Source organism: Prosopis cineraria, unplaced genomic scaffold (assembly GCF_029017545.1).
Source record: "Prosopis cineraria cultivar Desert tree isolate PC_DT_omini unplaced genomic scaffold, ASM2901754v1 PC3, whole genome shotgun sequence".
Lineage (NCBI taxonomy): Eukaryota > Viridiplantae > Streptophyta > Magnoliopsida > Fabales > Fabaceae > Prosopis > Prosopis cineraria.
The window spans coordinates 17,329,415-17,349,038 of NW_026555334.1; the positions used below are offsets into that span (position 1 = coordinate 17,329,415).

Sequence of the window (19,624 nt, forward strand, 5' to 3'; positions counted from 1 at the left end):
TAAATAGAACTTTTCTCGAGGAAATTTTATATTTATACATATATATTATGGAGCCTTGAAATGTTTGCATTGAAGAATGTACCTGGTTTCACAGGATTTAAATCTATTAGCTTATATTTTCATTTGGTTATTTGTTTTCCAAAACACATTATTCGTGCATGGATTGAACAATCTATCAATGGGAAGATCTAGTAGGCATTAATAAATTGTGAACAAATTGAGCTACAAATATATTTTCCTTCCATGTATGCCAGAAATGTTTTATAGAATTGAATACAGAACGCTGGTTGCTAACGACAGTTTCATTAGCCCTTGGCTTGCCATGGCACACCCAGCTAGCAGGGTATATGGGAAATGCTAGCCCCGTGTGTTGGCCAACACACGTGGAATGGAGGATATAATTTCGTGGATATAATCCACGCTTGTTATTTGTGAGCTTTATGCTTACGCCTGTTTTTTTTTTCGTGGTTTCTAACCACACTGGATGTTACTTACCCTCGTGGACTGTGTGTCCACACCTGTTATTTGTTCTGTCTAAGTCCTAACAGAAAATCAATTTTCCAACTTGTTTACTTTTAAGAACTGTATCGTTATGATTTGTTTTACATAAAAGATAAAATTTTAATTTATTGATCACGATTATCTTTCCTCCTTTCACTTTTATTACTTAATTATTATTATTTATTTACTTGTTTATTATCTGGGAACGTTATTTACTGAAAAAATTTTGGTATTCAAATAGTGGGAGTGGACCTGCTCTTCAGTAGATCTTGTGGGACATCTTGAGATGAGGGATATTTTGTTGCTTCATTTACACAGTGGACGAGTGTAAATATCTAAATATTCTGTCTTTTTGTTCTAGAATCGCTCCACGAATCATATAGGCAGGATCCTCAGTTAAATTATTTTGGGTTTGTATATATTGTATCGGAGTAGAACTCCAAGTGTTGCTTGGATATGTTTTTGGCAGGTTGTAGAAATTTCGGGAAGTCCAAATTACAGTGGAGACTCTGCTGAAATTTCTACAATTAGTTCAAATATCTTACATTTACTAATAATTATTTAATATAAATGAGAATTGTACAACAAATTACAATTAATTTGATAGATGTATTAAGGAATTAGGCTTATGGAATATGAGTTTTCTCATATTCCAGTTGATCACACTTCAAGAGTTTGGGGTGTGACACCTAAACACAAAATTAATGGTGTTAATAAACATGTTAACATTATTAATATTGTTTGTACCACATCAATGGGCCTCTGAAAATGTAAGGATCAATGTTGTAAACAAAGAAAAGTATAAAAATTTAAAACACCATAAAAAAAAGTATAAGAATTTATAATAAAATTCGAACAAAATGTATAAATCCAAAGTAGTGTTTTTCCGAAAAAGCAAATTGTAAAGCAATTAAGTGTCACATTTCTACAAACAGTTGGGCGTAAATTGTATGGAGAGTGAAAAACATTCTGGACGGAAATTAATTAATTTAAAGGACTATAATTTTAAAAAAAATTAATTTACTGGTTCTTATAGTTTTTTAAGAAACTCCGCCTATGTTTATAGCCGGTCCCAAGCCCGGGTAAAGGAGGAGGGTTGTGTTAGGCCATCAACAGCCAATGTAAAAATTTGTTGAATCTATCATGAACATGGACAATAGACGTTATAATGTTAATGCTAGGTCGTTGCCCGTAAGTAACGCGCTGCATGGCTCGAGTACAGTGATAAGTGAGTTAGAGCCGCTGCATCGGCGCCCGGATGTAGTGTTAAATGAGCAAGGGCTACCGCGTCATTTTGGACGCACGCGGCTAAAGAAGTTAGTCCATAAGAGCAAAATTAGATTTGGTACTTGGAATGTTGGGACATTAAATTGTAAATCTGTAGAGGTTGTAGGGGTTATGATTCAAAGGAAAATCAATATCCTTTGCTTGCAAGAAACAAAATGGCGTGGAGAAGAAGCTAAGGATATTCAAGGTTTCAAACTTTGGTATACAGGAAAAGTAAGTGCACGCAATGGAGTAGGCATCATTATAGATAAGGAGTGGAAGAAGAACGTTGTAGAAGTTAGCAGAATTGGAGACAGAATTATTTCTTTAAAAATGATAATTGGACGTGAGACTGTTAATATTGTTAGCGCTTATGCGCCGCAAGTCGGGATAGAAGCCAGTCTTAAGGAATTATTTTGGGAGGATCTGGAGGGGTTGATTCGACACATACCACAGAGTGAAAAGATTTTTATTGGAGGAGACTTTAATGGGCATGTCGGGAGGGAAGCTGGTCAGTATGCGAGGGTGCATGGTGGTTTTGGTTTTGGAGAGCTAAACAATGAAGGGCAAACTCTTCTTGATTTCTCATTGGCGTATGATTTTAAGATTGCCAACACTTGTTTCAAGAAGAGAGATGAGCATCTCATCACCTACAAAAGTGGAGCCTCAAGGTCGCAGATTGATTTTCTTTTGGTTAGGAACACAGATAGAAAACTTTGTAAAAATTGTAAGGTGATCCCTGGAGATGCTGTAACGACACAACATAGGGTCCTAGTCCTTGATGTGTGTATTATGAGTAAAATCCAAAAACGTCGACAAGTAGTAACACCAAGGATTAGGTGGTGGCAATTAAAAGGTGAGAAGCAAGATATTTTCAAGCGAAATCTTTTGGATAAAGGAATTTGGGATTCTCAGGGAAGTGCTAACATCATATGGGAGGATATGGCTAAAAAGATACGGGAGGTTGCAAAAGTAGTTTTGGGAGAATCGAAAGGTCCTGGTCCGAGAGATAAGGAGTCTTGGTGGTGGAATAATAGTGTACAGGACAAAATCAAGTATAAGAAGAACTGTTTTAAAGCCATACATTTGTGTAACAATGAGGAAAATTGGGAGAGGTACCGTATGGCTAAGAAGGAAACTAAGAGAGCTGTGGGTGAAGCTCGTTCTAAAGCTTTTGAAGAATTTTATAAGAACCTTGAGACGAAGGAAGGAGAGCAAAATATTTATAAGATTGCCAAGAGTAGGGAAAGAAAATCAAGAGATCTAGAACAGGTAAGGTGTATTAAGGATGAAGAGGGAAGAATTTTAGTTACAGATGATGAAATTAAAAATAGATGGGAGACTTATTTTTCTAAACTTTTCAATGATGGAGAGGATTCATCTAGTAACTTGGAGGATTTAGTAACTGGTGAAGGAGAACAAAATTTGTCATTCTATCGAAAAATACGTGATAAGGAGGTAAAGGAAGCTCTTAAGAAAATGGCAAATGGTAGAGCTAACGGACCTGATTGTATATCTATCGAAGCGTGGAAATGTTTAGGTGAAGAAGGGGTGAGATGGTTAACTAAGTTATTTAATGTGATTTTACGGTCCAAGAAAATGCCTGATGAGTGGAGGAGAAGTACATTAATTCCTATTTATAAAAATAAAGGAGATATTCAGAATTGTACTAACTATAGAGGGATTAAACTCATGAGCCACACAATGAAATTGTGGGAGAAAGTAATTGAGCACAGGTTGAGATTGGAGACAAGTATTTCTGAGAATCAATTTGGTTTTATGCCAGGTAGATCAACTACAGAGGCGATTTATCTACTAAGGGGATTAATGGAAAAGTATCGTTGTAAAAATAAAGATCTACACATGATTTTTATTGATTTGGAAAAAGCTTATGACCGTATACCAAGAGAAGTGCTTTGGAAAGCGTTGGAAAAAAAGGGAGTACGGATTGCTTATATTAAAGCCATACAAGATATGTATGAGGGGGTAAAAACTAGTATAAGAACGCCTAGTGGTCAAACAAAGGATTTTCCTATAAAGATTGGGCTACATCAGGGATCATCTCTGAGTCCTTATTTGTTCAACTTGATTTTAAATGTTTTGACGGAACATATTCAAGAGGAAATCCCGAAATGTATGCTCTTCGCGGATGATATAGTTCTTATAGCAGAGACAAGAGAAGAGGTTAATTGCAAACTTGAGTTATGGAGGAGGACATTGGAGTCGAAAGGTTTTCGTCTGAGTAGAAGTAAGACGGAATATTTATATTGTAAATTTGATAAAGGACTATTCGAAAATAATTTGGAAGTGAAATTGGGAGATCAAATTATACCTCAAGTGGAAAAGTTTAGATATTTGGGAGCCATTATCCAAAATGATGGCGAAATCAGTGGAGATATTTCACATAGAATTCAAGCTGGGTGGTTTAATTGGAGAAAAGCTAAAGGAGTTATTTGTGACCGTAAGGTGCCTAATAAACTTAAAGGAAAGTTTTATCGTACTGCTATCAGACCGGCAATGTTATATAGTAGTGAATGTTGGGCTCTAACGGGACAGCAAGAGCATAAAGTTGGAGTAGCAGAGATGAGAATGTTACGATGGATGTGCGGACATACACGTAAAGATAAAATTCGAAATGAGCACATACGTGAAAAAGTGAGGGTGGCACCTATTGAGGAAAAAATGGTAGAAAATCGGTTGAGATGGTTTGGGCATGTACAAAGAAGACCAAGGGAGGCACCAGTGAGAAGAGTGGAACATATAACTTTGAGTCCGATTAAGAGAGGTAGAGGAAGGCCTAAGAGAACACTCTTGGAAGTTGTTGAACGTGATCTCTTAATTAATAATATTTCTAAAAGCTTAATAAATGATAGAGCACAATGGCGTCTTGCAATCCATGTAGCCGACCCCACCTAGTGGGATAAAGGCTTGTTGTTGTTGTTGTTGTTGTTATAGTTTTTTAAGAGAAAATAATAATAAAATCTTGTTGAAAATATATATATATATATATATATATAACAATTAGGTTCCTCAAAAATGCCATAATTCATTTGAAGTCACCAGGCATTTTTCTAATATTAATGATTTTAGATTAAATGACTAAATTGCCCCTTCTTTAAAATAAAAAAAATACAATTCACATGAAAAATTGTAATGTTTTGTTTAATTCTTGCGATTTACAAAACAAAACTTGCGATCGATTAAAAAAAGTTATAAATGATTATTTTCAAAACTTAAAATTCAATGATAATAGAAATTTTACAAAGGAAGCTATGATTTCTGTTTAATTTTCACGATTCATAAAAATTATTGTTGCTTAAATAAAAGTTATGATTGATTATTTTTAAAATTTAAACTTTAATAATAAAAGAAATTTCATATGGGAAGTTGTAATGTTTTATTCAAATTTTACAAATTACAAAATCAAAGTTATGATTGTTTAAACAAAAGTTGTGACTAGGATTAGTTATTTTTAAAATTTGTTTATCAATCATAAAAGAAATTTCTATAGAAAATTGTAATTCCTTGTTCAAATTTTGTGATTTATTGAATAAAAGTTATGGTTAGAACTAGTTATTTTTAGAACTTTTTTATCAATCATAAAAGAAATTTCATATGAAAAGTTATGATTTTTTATTTAATTTTTACGATTTACAGAATAAAGTTGTGATTATTTAAACAAAAGTTATGATTGAGAAAATGAAGCTAGACCTGTAATTTTTATTTTAAACAAAGAAAAATTTAATCATTTAATTTAAAATCATTAATGTTAAAAAAACATCTGGGAACTTCAAAGAAATTATAGCATTTTAAGTTACCTGATTGTCATTTATTTATTTCAGTGGGATTTCATTGTTATTTTACCTTTTTTAACTTTAAATTATGTCCTTATAATTTATTTTATTTTAATCAAATCCTTATAGTTAGATATATTAGATTTATCCATCCTTGATGATTAAAATCTTTTAATTTTTTTAAAAAATAAAATTAATAATATTTATATTTTTAATAATAGATTATATGATTTTAGAATTTATTGCATAATTTTTATAACTCAAAACTTATTTAACTAGGTTATTTATTTTAAAAAATTTTATATATCTAAAATTTTCATAAAGCATTAACTAAAAATGTAAACATTGTATTAAATTAATTTTTTTGCCACATATATTAAATCACATTTTCTGTAAACATCAAGAGTGTTTTTATTTTGAGAAAATTAACTATTGATTAATAATTTTAACTTTTGGGGATTAGCATGTTGAATAGGTCAAAATATAAGGACTTAATTAAAATAAATTAAAATATAGGGATGTAATTTAAAATTAAGAAAAATTATAAGGACCCAGGATTGATTTTTTTAAAAAAAATTTTTAAAATGCAGAGAATGACCCAAGTTTTAAGAAAGAATTGTAAATGGAAAAAATGCTCACACATGATTGACAGATAGCTGAATTGAACATAGTAGAAAAGGAGTTGGAAATACAGGAAAATTAATTGCAAATGAGTTATAAATTGTTGAAGCTTTGCAAATCTTGCAAGCTAAGTTGCAAATGTTGAAAACTCAGTCTTGAATAAGAGAAAATTAGTTGCATATCACTTGCAAACTTTAATTTGAAAGTTTTAGAAATCCAAAAAGTTTAATCTACAACATTTGCAACTAATTTTCGTTCTATTATTACAAATGAATTTCTAATATTTGCATTCGAATTTTTCATGATTCACAAAACTTATATAATTTATAACTCATTTATGACTAATCTTGCTTTGCTAGATTCGCATTTGAGGTTATGTTATTTAAAACTTATTTCTGACCATTTGCAACTAAAAGCTAGGTTTCAACTAAATAAGGGCATTTTTTCTACTTCTTTTTTACAAAACTTTGGTCTTTCTTTGTGATAAAGTTGAGATTCCACGCAACTTCTAGATTGGTTTTGAACCACAGTGAATTTGTGTGACAGTAAAATGTGACAATACTAAAATATTGTACCTAGGGTTTTTGCCAATTAAGACAAATTTTAACATATGTATTTCCACAACTACACTTCACGTCGAATGAAGCATTGATCTTTCTAAATTTCACGATCAATGAAATCTAAATTTTGAGGACTTCGTACAAGTAGAGGTGAATTGGGTCAAGAATAATATCCAAATGGATAGAAATTGAGAGAAGCTGGATAAAAATTAACTAGAACCAGATAGAGGTATGAGAGGGCAAAAAGTGTTAGACACAGGTACAGTTGCACCAAAGTGTAATTTAAGATGCATGTAGCTCCTCACATGCAGAATATTTTATGAATAAATTTTGCCCCAAAACCCTTTCGTAAATTAGTTGCTATGCTTCTATCTAATTAGCTAATGGTCTTTTGTCTCCAAATTATTTAGTGGAGCTCATTGTTATTACTTTTTACCCCGTCGTTGAGCAAGTTCTTTTTTAGTACTTGACCTTATATTTTCTTTATAATGCGACTTTAAAGTTTATATAAGCTTCTTCAAGTTGATTGCCATTAGCTGCATGTGCAAATCGGAATTGAGTTACTTATGGCCAAGTACTTTACTATCCTTAACCTTACTGTGTTATTTGTATGAATCATGCACTGGTATACTTTTTCAAATGAAAAACCAAGCTATATTACAATAAGCAAAAGATACATAGATACAACACCACCTAATTGGCCTCTATTTTCTAGTAAAGCAAACGTTTGCTTGGCCTGAATAAAAACCTTAAATAATATGTTGAGTAAATAATATCATAAAAAAGTTCAAACTGCAGAAATAAAAATATGACTATTGGTAGGAATGACAGCAGAGAAATGAAGCAAGGAACCCACTTTAAGCCATGGTCATATATTACGAAGAATGCACTGCTGAATGCTATCATCATGCTTGCTATGGAGATGAAGAGAGTAACCAATCCAAAAATCAGCTTCAAGGGTAGAGACTTGTAAAAGTCATACTCTGCATAGCGTGAGATAAGAATGGACAAGAAGACCAATATGGAGGATGAAGATGAGATCAATGCAATAGCATCTGATATGGCAAATATCGTAAATGATCGTTTCCCCAAACACTTTGGAACTCCTGTATCATCATTGGTACCACCCGGTATGCTAAATGCAGCAGAAAACACTCCAGTTGCAATAAGAGTTGAAACAACCAAACCAGAACCAGATGTCCTCTTCATCCATGACTCAGCTTCTTTTCGTAAAGTAAAGTGTTCCTTAGTGAATAACTCTTGAGGAGTTTCACCTTTTAGGTTTTTCTTCTTAGCATATGATGGCAACACAATCTTCCTCACCTCCTGCCATATCAAATTAAAGGGTTGTTTATAAATTAATTCATGTATATACTCTAGCCATTGGGTCATTTAAACCATTTCATAGTTGGTAAGGAAGAAGTACCTCAAACCATAGCAGTTCGAGCTTCATTTGAAAAGCGGCCCCAGATACCAACTCAAGTCGATCAGCTGGTGCTAACTTTGCAGCCAAATGTAATATATTGTTTCCATCCTCTGTGTCTGTAAATGACAATATAATATCCTTGTTTCCACTTATATCATGAATGAGATTGAAGATAGCAGGATGACGATACAGAACAGCAATGTGAATTATACTTCTCTTTTTGTCGTCCAACTCCCAAATTATGTCAGGGTAAGACTTCATAAGCTCAGCTAAAAAGTCGAAGTTTCCAATTTTTGTAGCATCAAATAATAATCGCGATGGTTCATTTATGATTTTCCTCATATCCAATATTGAGTCTACTTGATCCAGAACTCCTCTCCACAAGAAATGGACAAGTTGAAGAGCAACGCCATGCTTCATACCTAGGTCATATACTTTGACGAATTGAATAACCCAACTCTGAAGTTAGTCAATATTTTGGGGGAATCTATGATTTTAGCCATAATATTGATTAAATACTTTTTGAAAAAGGAAACAATAATTTTGATAGATACCAATTTAAGACAAGTTTTCTGGTCTTCCTAAGTAGTACAGGACGAATTACCTGAACTTATGAGTTGATGATTTTGACGTTCAGAACTGTGACTTCTCAAATTTGCTATCATTTTTTGAGCCAAGATATGCAAACCTGTCGTACCATCTTCATCTTTTGCCAATGCTAGCTGTGGCTTATCCTTCAACATCTTCAATGCTAAGTCTATGAAATTTCCAAAAACACAAATAATGCCAATAAATGCAAATTCAAAAAAAGGACGTTATTATGAAAAGAATGATTATTGTCTTATTTAATATGTATTAAATGCTTATTCATGCTGTACCTATAAGGCTATACTTCTTCACTCATAGTATAAGAGCATTTATGCTTCATAGGCAACATATACTTACCATAAATATCAGAGTCGATGCAAGTTAAGAATAACTTATTCCAATCAGCTTCTTCAAGTATATCAGTAGTCTTAGGGTATAGAAACCGCGCCATGTCATCTCTTCCTTGTAAAGCAGCAAAAAGAACTGGAGTGAAACCGTCCCCGCCCCTAATTTTTGCCAAGAATGGATTTATTTTCAACATTAACCGAACCATCTCCATGTTTCCTCCGGCAGCAGCAAAGCAGAAGGCAGTGTTTCCCATAGAGTCTTGTAAATCCAAGTCACTCTCATCCATCAAGTTCAAAAGCTCTTTCACAAACCGAAGATGGCCTGCTCCTGCTGCTATATGAAGTACAGTGGGACATTCTATTGCTATAGCAGCTTTCAGAAGCGTTCTATCATGAATCAACATTGGTTTAGCTTTTTCCCAATTACCCTCCATTGCATATTTGTATAGAGGCACACATATGTTCAGGTATTTGGCTCTGGCCTCCCCTGAAACAAAAGAGATTTGATTGTGAAATTCTCATCCAATTTTTTTTGGGCGGGATTCATGGGTAAGGTGCTGATCAAATCCCCAACAAGAATACAGTATGTTGACAAATGAAATTTTCTTAAAACATATAGTCTAGTGCTGAGTGATAAAAAGAATATTTATGTATTACTTTAGTATATTTGATAAATAGCTTAATAATAAAAATTATAACCAAGAAAAAGATAAAAGGAAAATATATAGAGAAAATAAATTTATAGAGGCAAGGAGTGGCAATAACTGACATTCAGTCTTCATTCTTTGGTGGCCAAGACTCAGTATTCTTTGGTGGCTTTGGAGTGGATGAGCAAGGATTTGAGTGACGTAGAGCAAAATTTATCCTTGTTCATCAAGAACTCTCTACCTCTACCTTCATCTTTCTTTTCTATGATTTGGGATTTAAGTTGTGTTTTGATGATTATTTACATTCTTATGTATTCCATCTTTCTTTTCTATGATTTGGGATTTTAGTTGTGTTTTGATGGTTATTTACATTCTTATGTATTCCATCTTTCTTTTCTATGATTTGGGATTTTAGTTGTGTTTTGATGGTTATTTACATTCTTATGTATTCCTAAAGTCCCAGTTAAGAGTAGCATGTAGCCTAACTCGAATTGACTTTATCTTTTTTAGTGCTCTTTTTCATGATTATTTATTTATGTTGATATTTTCCCCTTAAATTATATTTATCTTCATGCGGATCATGTGATTGGCCATCATAATATCTAATCAATGAGTAAACACAATGGATTCAAAGGAGAGGAATGAACAGAGATCTAGAGTGGTCAATATATAAATAACTAGACTAATAGAGATAGATTTAGAAATTCATGGTGACTTTAGTTGCAGCTTCATGGTTTAGTTGGGACTTACAATTGCGCAAGAATGAATTCAATCCTAATTAAACAATGACAATAAAATGACTTATAATTAGGATATTATATGAACAATATTCATTATAATTACAGAGAGTTAACTTAAAAAGTGAAATTTAATTAATCATCCTAGAAGGTGAAAGTCAATCTCCTAATAATGCTCTATTGATTGGATTGATCTTTATATAGTTCTTTTATTTTGTTTACTTCTTATAAATTTTTGTCTTCAGCTAACTATTATATATATATATATATTCTCTCCCTATGGGTTCGACAAGAACACACTAGGTTTCCTTTATTACTATGATCAAACATGTCCACTTGCAGGATTGAGCCGATCCGACAGGTTTGACCTTCAATTTCCTATAGGTCATTCCTATCTAACCCTCATGGCATCTCTGAAATTGTTGGAAGAGTGATTTTTACTTGATAAAATTGTTTAGTTATAAAGAAAACCCCAGTTCTAAAAAAGATCGCAGATGACTTAATAATAAGGCTCTAGTATTGACAGTACAACACTTAATTAAGCTTATGTCCTTGTGGGATATGGGCAAACGATTACAAATTGTCTTTTAATGCTTAGCCAACTTTAACAACTCATTTATTGGACTTTCCAAATTAATTCACTTAAGCCACATAACTGTGTGGGGTAACATATCCATTTATATATACTTTATCTGGTTAATGGATTACATCATCTTCCTGATCATAATCGCCGTATAATTTCATCTAATATCAAAATGGCATACGAGTTTAATTAAATTTTTGCTAAAATTATAGAATAATAACTAGCAGTATTGAATCAAAATTTAAGTGAAATTATAAGGATCCACAAAATAATTGAACTTATTAGTTTTTTATTCCACATTTTTAAAGTGAATGGATAGAGTGGTTAATTACTTGTATCCTCCAACAGATGAGGTGAAGGTCTCCTAAACACAGTGGAATCGAACCTCAGCAATTGGGTGTTGTGATAAGGTCCCTGAGGAGGATTAATTAGATCTCCATTTGAGTACTCCATGTATCTGCAAAATCATACATATCAACAGTTCCGTAGTTAAAAAATATATAATTTCATTTTATAAAAAATATATATATATATACATATATAATTTCATTTACATAAGCAAATTATTTTTTTAAAAATATAACTTTAAGTTCCTGCACTTTACTTGAATTTTGCTGTAAGTCACTGCAATTTTTTTCCTTTTATATTCTAGATCCCTACACTTTTATGTTTTGGTATTCTAGGTCCTTCCATAAACAATGTTATAGGGACTTAGAACATCTAAAAACAAAAGTATAGAAACCTAAAATACAAAAAAAAAGTAGAAAGACCTATAACAAAACTCAAACAAAATACAGGAATTCCAAGTTATGGTTTCATTTGTTTATTAACTGTAGTGGGATATGGGTCAAGTACATTTGCATAAAGTACAGGATAAATTATACTATTTATGACTTATGATCACTTGAAACTTATGTTATGAGCGTAGAGAAGATCCATCTTAAAAGACTATCATGTTAAGTAGGAAAACCTCTCACACTTATAAATTTTACTCAACTTATGAGGCTCCTTGATATAGAATTTATTACAATGCTACCCTATCAAAAGTCAACCTCTTTGATGGCTCTACTCACTTCATTCAGTCTCCTGCCAATCATGGCCTTTCATGAGTAGTACTTTCTAAAACTCTGAATTCTTAATGAAAGTACCTATGTTATGAACACGAGCTTAAAGGAGGAACCTAGCCCAAAAAACTAGCATGTACGGTGGAAAAGTTTTTTACACTTATAAATTACACCTATAAAATCTCATTCAACTTATAAGATTTCCTAACATGGGACTCATTATTTTTTATAATACAGTGATGACAGTATTTATATATGCAAAACCCAAAATAAGCAGTATAATATATAATTAAATTAAAAAAGGTAAAACAAAGAACTTCATACTACGGTCAAAAACAATGCAATATCGTGATCGCGCGCACAATAATACGGACAAACTTCACACAAAAAGGTGAAGTTTCCGAGTTTAAAATTTTTTTTACCCAATATACTAATTTTTTGGGATGAATTTCTTTTTTAGATCTGTGCCCGAAGCATTGGTGTTCAATTTCAATGAGAAGTTAATGTCATAAAAAAACACTATTCATGCAAGAGAAGTACATATTTGCATGTTCTTCTTTTTTTTAAACGGGAGGGAAAAAAAAATTACGCTAACATGTTATTGTATGTGCTTCTGTTCGTTCTTTAAATTTGTGCTTACTGTATTTTCTTTTCCTTTTTCCTTTTTCTTTTTCCTAAGTGTTTATTACATGTTGAAATTAAGCAAATTCTCGGAAGCAGCTCCATATGGCCCCACCATAACAACGACTTTGCAGAACAACAATTTTTGTGGTGGAGCATTATTCTATCTTCATCGAGGAAATTAACCCTTCTTCCAAAGTTTTCAACAATAATTAAAAAATTAAACTAAATTGAACAATCAAATATTCGATTGGTCAGGCTAACGATTCGGTCAAATTAAAAAAAAATTATTTAGAGAGGTGAGCCGATTGGACTGTTTTGAACAGGTAATTAAACGAAAAATCAGGATCAACTAAAAACTGAATCTGATTTTTGAAGGCTGGATTGTTCAAAAAAACACCTTTATTTTTTTTTAATTTTTTTATCAAATTTTTTTAAAAAATATTAATTTCTTAATCATTTAATGTTATGTTATATCATGTGACTTGTTAAGTCATGATAAATTTAAAATATTTAATTTTATTTTTTTAGTGACGTAGCAATTTCACATTTATTTTTTATATTTAAATTATTATGTATATATAATTTTTTAATTTAATTATTATATTAGCGGTTTGACCATTAATCCAACCTGATTTAATTATGCAAACCGTGAACTGTTAGATTTTTTTTAATTCAATATTTAGCGGTTTGACCATTAACTCAGGTATATAGTTGTTTGATATATATATATATATATATTACAATAAAATATGTATTTCTCCAGATAAAAAAATGTGTAGACAATCTGTAATTATCCTCATACCTGGAATTCGATTGAAACAGGGAATTTGATTTCCCCTTGCAGCACTTATGCCTTTGAACCGACTTCTGGAATCGAGTGCCTAGTTTTCCTGGTAATGATACTAGTGATACTACAAATATTATAATAACAAAGTGACAGGAAAAGTTCTTAAAAATATAACATCTGATTATCTTTTTCCAGTTTCTAGGAATTTTTTTATATTAATATGTTTTGTAAAATGAGTATAATGCTTCCATTTAAAATAAAATCACGATAAATTTGCAATAGAAATTGTTTAGTCTTTATTTAAAATAAAGTAGCCAAACAATATGTGCAATACTTGAGTTTTAATGATTAAAAAATTTACGAGAAAAATTTATAATTAATTATCCTGTTTTAATCATTATCAGAAAAAAATATTAATTATTTAAACAAAAATATTCAATAATACTTATAATACTTAAATTTCAGTAATTACTCCCATTTAAAAATATAAGGTATTTTTAACCGAATATCACCCCAATAGAAAAATTTTAAAAAAAATAATGATTACACCTCGCAAGATTAAAAATGTCTTATATTTTTTAAGATCTAACTCCTCAAAAAATGTCCTATATTTTTAAACAGAGGAAGTAAAAAATTTGCAAAGCAAAAATTATCATTTCATATCCCATTTTAGTCATACTAAAAAAAATTATTTCTTAAATAAAAATAATTACTTATATATATATATATATTTTAAACTAGAGTTATTATATCATTTTACAAAAGACATCAACATAAAAAAGGTCTCAAAAACTCGATAAGAATTAACATATTCTGTGAGATCTTATTATTATTCACATGTTTTAGGAGAATTTTTATATTGTTTTCACTAAAAAGATATATGATAGTCTTACATCAAGGTGGAATGATTAGAGAATTAACCATAACCATAACCATATAAGTGTGTGGTGAGCTCTTCCAAAATAATTTAAGCTATTTTAGTATTAATGATAAGCTATAGTTTGTGATTTGGGTAAAACTCCAACCTATGGAATTTTATGAATAGAAAATTTAATTCATTTAACTTACATATATTTGAAGAGAACTTGGAGCCATTTTTGATGAAATTATAAAGGTAATGCACAAAGAAGAAATAGTAGAATGAAATGAAAACATATTACTGAAATTTACTGAGAGAAATTCGCGAGCAAATACTTGAACAATACAAACACCACTTACAGTAGGAGAAGATGAAAGAAGCATCTGTGAATGAAGGATAGAGAAAGAAGACAGTTACCTTATGGAATGATCGCTCTATTTGTTCTTTGCTGGTAGAGTGATGAGATTACTTGATCCTCTCAGGGTGTGATAAAATTACTGAAAGATTGCTTCTGTAACAGAATCCTGAGGATGCTGGTGAGGGGGAGAGAAGGATCCTTGATGGATTTAATTAGGAATAAAGTGACGTGAGAGAACCTGCTAGGGTGGTTCAAGTAATTGAAATTTAAAAGCTTTTTTTTTTTTTTGGGGGGGGGGGATGTTTGGTCGATCCATATCTTCTCCATATCATATGGGGCCCAATACACTCAGCTTTCTACTTTCTAAAACATTTATAAGTTAAAAGCGAAAAATACTTTATCAAAAAAAAAAGCAAAAAATACAGTGAACTTTTTTTTCCAAAGACACCTAACAATCTTAGGTGAAGGATGGGATAACAATATTCATAATGTTAATGAAGAGGGTTGGAGGGTGATAAATTATGAAATTTGATTAATATTTATTAAAGTTGATTATTAAAAAATAAAAAAATATAAAGTATAAAAATATTTATAAATTTTTTCTCTATAAACTTTTGATATCACAAAGTTAATAACAAAATTTCATAGACAACATTAAGTTATTTTAACATATTTGAAAGGGTTAGATTCAGTAACTTAGGACAAATCTAACGTGTTAGTTTGAATAAGCTCAAAAAATCTTAGTATTGGACTTGATAGTTTAATTTTTTTTATTTTGAACTTATTCAGACCATCTAAATAAGTTCAAAAAAATTTAAGCCAAACCTAAACCTGAATAGGATGAGCCCAAATACCTAAATACTTTATAATACTAATAAAATAAAATTAAAAATAGATAAATACTGAATGATCTTCATTCTTTTAGATAAAAATAAAATTTACTAAAAAAATACAATAATATTTTAGAACTCTGGTATTCAAACCAGCTTGAATAAGTCCGAAAGCTAGAGTTGGCCTCTTTTATAAAACTAATGGATATCTAAGCACTATTATTGACTTAATAATACTAGAAGCTTTTAAATAAAAAATTTATCAGTATTTTTGTACCTTTTGCTTGCTTCTGTTTTTTAAATGATCAATATTAATAGACGTTAATTAAATTTAATAATTTGGACAATTTTGCATTCATTTTATCAAAGTTATGAATACGTTTACACTGACTTTTAAAATATTAGGTACTCCTAAAATAAGTTTATGAGCATTTTTGTTTTTTAATCCAAAATTTATTGAAGATGCATAATGCTTGTTGAACTGTTGTAGCAGTTGTCGTTTCGTTTTTGGTGTAGTTTGTCTTTCCTATTCGTCGTTTAGCCTTGGTGTTTTCTGGATAAATACTCGTGACATTTGAATTATTAAGCAATCCAAAGTATTATTCAGTAAAGTGGATTTTTCATTAATTGTTTGATAGTGGGATCTAGTAATATATTAATGTCAGCAAAATTAAATTGAAATAATATGAATTAATTGATCAAGTTTCTTGTCCTTGTTGAGCTTGTTATTTGAGATAGTTAAGATTATTTAAAAGTAGATAACTAATCAAACCATAATATATTCCCATGCAATTAAATATAATCATTATATATATAAAAGTAGGGTCAAAGGCTACAAAAAAATACCATATATCTATTTTTAAGTTTTTTGTAATTTTATACTTTAAGATACCTTCTCTGCAATTTTGTGCTTTAGAGTTAAGTCGTTTATTATTTTATATATATATATATATATATAATATTATTTAGGTTTTGGAATTAAGTGTGAAATGAATTATTAATATTTATATATAAATAAAAATTATTTTTACTTATTTAAAATTCAAATATGATCATATTTAAATTTAAATTAATATCTATATATTTAAAGTTTTCATCCACCTTAAAAATATGTCAAGAATCTAAGTTCATATGATCAATTATATATATATATAGGAATTTAGATTTAAATTAATATATATCTGTTTTAATATTTAGAAAAAGAATTTGCGTGAGTATTTAAATCTATCTTCATGAGTTTAAAATTTCAAATTAGAGTATTTGAATTTTTCTAAATAAAAAGGGTTAATTTAAATTTCAAAAGTCAAATTAAATAAAAATGATTAATTTAAATTCCAAATTTTAAGCTAGATTAGGTTAAATTTCAAAATCTGGCGATTGGATTATATTGGCAATTTAAATTTAAATTTCCCTCCAATGCATATATAGTATATTTATAAATAAATGAGCTTGGCTACAATTTCATTCTATGCTTCTAGTTTTGATTAATTTTAGTATCATTCACCAAACTATTGTGCAAATAGTGTATCAAAATGATACTTCAACGGCCCTCATATATTTTCATTGCTAATGTTTACTTTGTCTTTTATTTATTTACTACAACTCTATCTTAATGTTTCATTCCACTATACCACTGTCATTAGTATATAAGTTTTATGTTAATCATGCTATCAACATGTTCAATTGAAAATGGCAAATCACAATTCATGTAATTTATTCTCAAAGAATGCTTAATCTAAACTTATCAAACAAATCAAATGTTTAAGATGTCAAGTAAGCCTTTGTGATTATGATATTACTTGAGAATGATACTAGTTTCATTTGTGTATATTATTAACTAATTTATGTTTGTGCTCCCTTTTTATAAGGTATCAAATTGTCATAATTGTTTGGAATCTCTTTATGAGATATGTCAGTAATAGGTAGAAATCAGTAAACATACAAAGTTTGGTGTCGAAAGTGATAAATTGAAGGCTCAAAATTTATGTATATATTAATATTAATCATCGTCCTCATACTCTGGTTGTGAAATGATTATTTTGTTTGGATTTCTTAAGTTGAATTTTATTTTAATTGATAATTCATATTCAAAATTTTCTCAAATACCAACCTAGGCATGTGCTTCCTTCTTGCTATTCTATGTTTCGTGATTCTTTTTTTTGTAATTTTGTATTTCAGGAATCAAGCTTGAATCTTAATTTGTGGTTAAGTTTAAACTAATTTTTTAATAATTTATACATATGAACTAATGAAATAGTTATAATATGTATATCTTCTAAATATAATATATTATTTTTATCTGCATTCAACTAAATTTAAATCTTTAAAATTTAAATTTATTTATTTGAAATGTTGTTATGAACTCATAAAAGGAACACTATGAAATATCAAGCTTTGAATTTTAAAGATATTATTTAAAAAATTTAAACAAACGCAATAAAATCTTGCACAACAAATTTAAAAAACAACGTTTTTAAAAAATATTAAACAAATAAAAATCAAATATCATAAAAACTTATAAAATAGCTTTTAAAAAAATATTTTTTTCATAATGTAAGTTGAAACAAACGGGTCATCTTTAAAAAGAAATCTATTTTATAAAGACTTTATTAGAAAAAAACATATATTATTTATTATTTTTAGATTATGTAATCAATTTATCTTATTTAATAATAGTGGTTATATAAAACTAAAAGTAGGATTAATTTTGATGATTTTTCTATGATTCTGTATTTCAGAGTGTCTTCCCTATAATTGTATGATTCAGGAGGTAAGGATTGTCATTGATTCCATGGTTGGTCCAAGATAATACTTTTAATTTTTAAAGGTATAAATTAAAAGAGTGTTTTAAGGGATGTATAACTCCTCATATTTAATTTTCTAATTTTGAAGAAAACATCTAACTTATTAAAAATTCGTTTGATTTTTTGAGTATATAACATAAATTAAAATTCAATTTTGATTTGATTTAATAAATTTAAATTTACTTGAAAATATATAAAAAATGAATATTTTATTTGTAAATACATTATTAATCTAATTGAGATAAAATATCATATTAATATAATGATCACGCTTGATATTGGTTTACAAAAATTCTGATATAAAGATTAGTATGTTGCTGAATGAATAACAATTATACTTGAATTATGTTAAAATATGCATCTCAATTTAAATATAATTTAGTTTTGATATTGCTAATTTTTGATGTATTAATCTAAATGAAATAAAAATAAATATGTAAATAAATATATGATGGAAAATTTTAATTCAAATCTAATGATTAAATAATTTTATTTATATTTATTGATAAAATACTAATATTAATTAATTTAATAGTTTTTAATTGATAATTTTAGTTAATTACTAATTATTGGTTGACGAAACTCAAATACATAATCGAAATGAGTTAAATGTGCAAAAAATATCATTTAATTTAAGTTGTAAAAAATTATCAAAGTTACATATTTTTTTAAAAAATAATTTTCCAAAAAATTAATCATACCTTTCACAAAGTGTTTGAAAAAATTTTTAAATACTATAATTTGAGTACTTTGGGTTAATAATATCAATCATTATATTTAAAATAAAAAATGAACTACATATATCCTTATGTTGATAAGGATGTAGAAGTCAAACATAAAATTGTTAGGATTGCACACTGACATATGACGATGAAAAGCAAATGAGTACGTTGGATGAATCATGTACAATATATTGTGGGAGGGAATTTTCTCAACTTTTCTTACTCTTTATTTCTTATTTTTATCATTGAATTATATTTAAATGATTAAAATTTAATATATTAAAAAAATTATCATATAAAATAAAAATATATATAAAAAATTTAAACTAATTAAATAAAAAATATTTGTATTATTATATTAAATAATTAAGATAATATATACATAAATAGCAATTCAGGAATGTAAAGGATAAAAAGTGAAACAATTATTACATAAATATTTTTTAAAAAAACTCTACATCAATGTTTTAAAATAAATTAAATGACAAATCAGAAATGCTAGCATA

At 29.1% G+C, this 19,624-nt stretch overlaps 1 protein-coding gene across 6 annotated transcripts; it reads right to left on the minus strand.

The window, feature by feature from the left end:
• Positions 1 to 7,373: 7,373 nt before the first annotated feature.
• On the minus strand, positions 7,374 to 14,993 carry LOC129306109 (ankyrin repeat-containing protein NPR4-like). Of its 6 annotated transcripts, XM_054946480.1 has the most exons (8): positions 14,822 to 14,993; positions 13,561 to 13,660; positions 11,403 to 11,527; positions 9,114 to 9,590; positions 8,773 to 8,925; positions 8,381 to 8,602; positions 8,169 to 8,284; positions 7,374 to 8,068 (listed from the first exon to the last, which is right to left on the minus strand). In XM_054946480.1, the coding sequence occupies exons 3-8, from the start codon at positions 11,521 to 11,523 to the stop codon at positions 7,454 to 7,456; spliced, it is 1,704 nt and encodes a 567-aa protein (XP_054802455.1). In that variant the 5' UTR covers positions 11,524 to 11,527; positions 13,561 to 13,660; positions 14,822 to 14,993; the 3' UTR covers positions 7,374 to 7,453. The 6 variants fall into 6 exon arrangements, with proteins under 6 accessions (XP_054802455.1, XP_054802454.1, XP_054802451.1 ...); XM_054946479.1 differs by having other exon boundaries at positions 8,169 to 8,590; XM_054946476.1 differs by having other exon boundaries at positions 8,169 to 8,602; positions 13,561 to 13,648; positions 14,822 to 14,992.
• Positions 14,994 to 19,624: the final 4,631 nt, after the last annotated feature.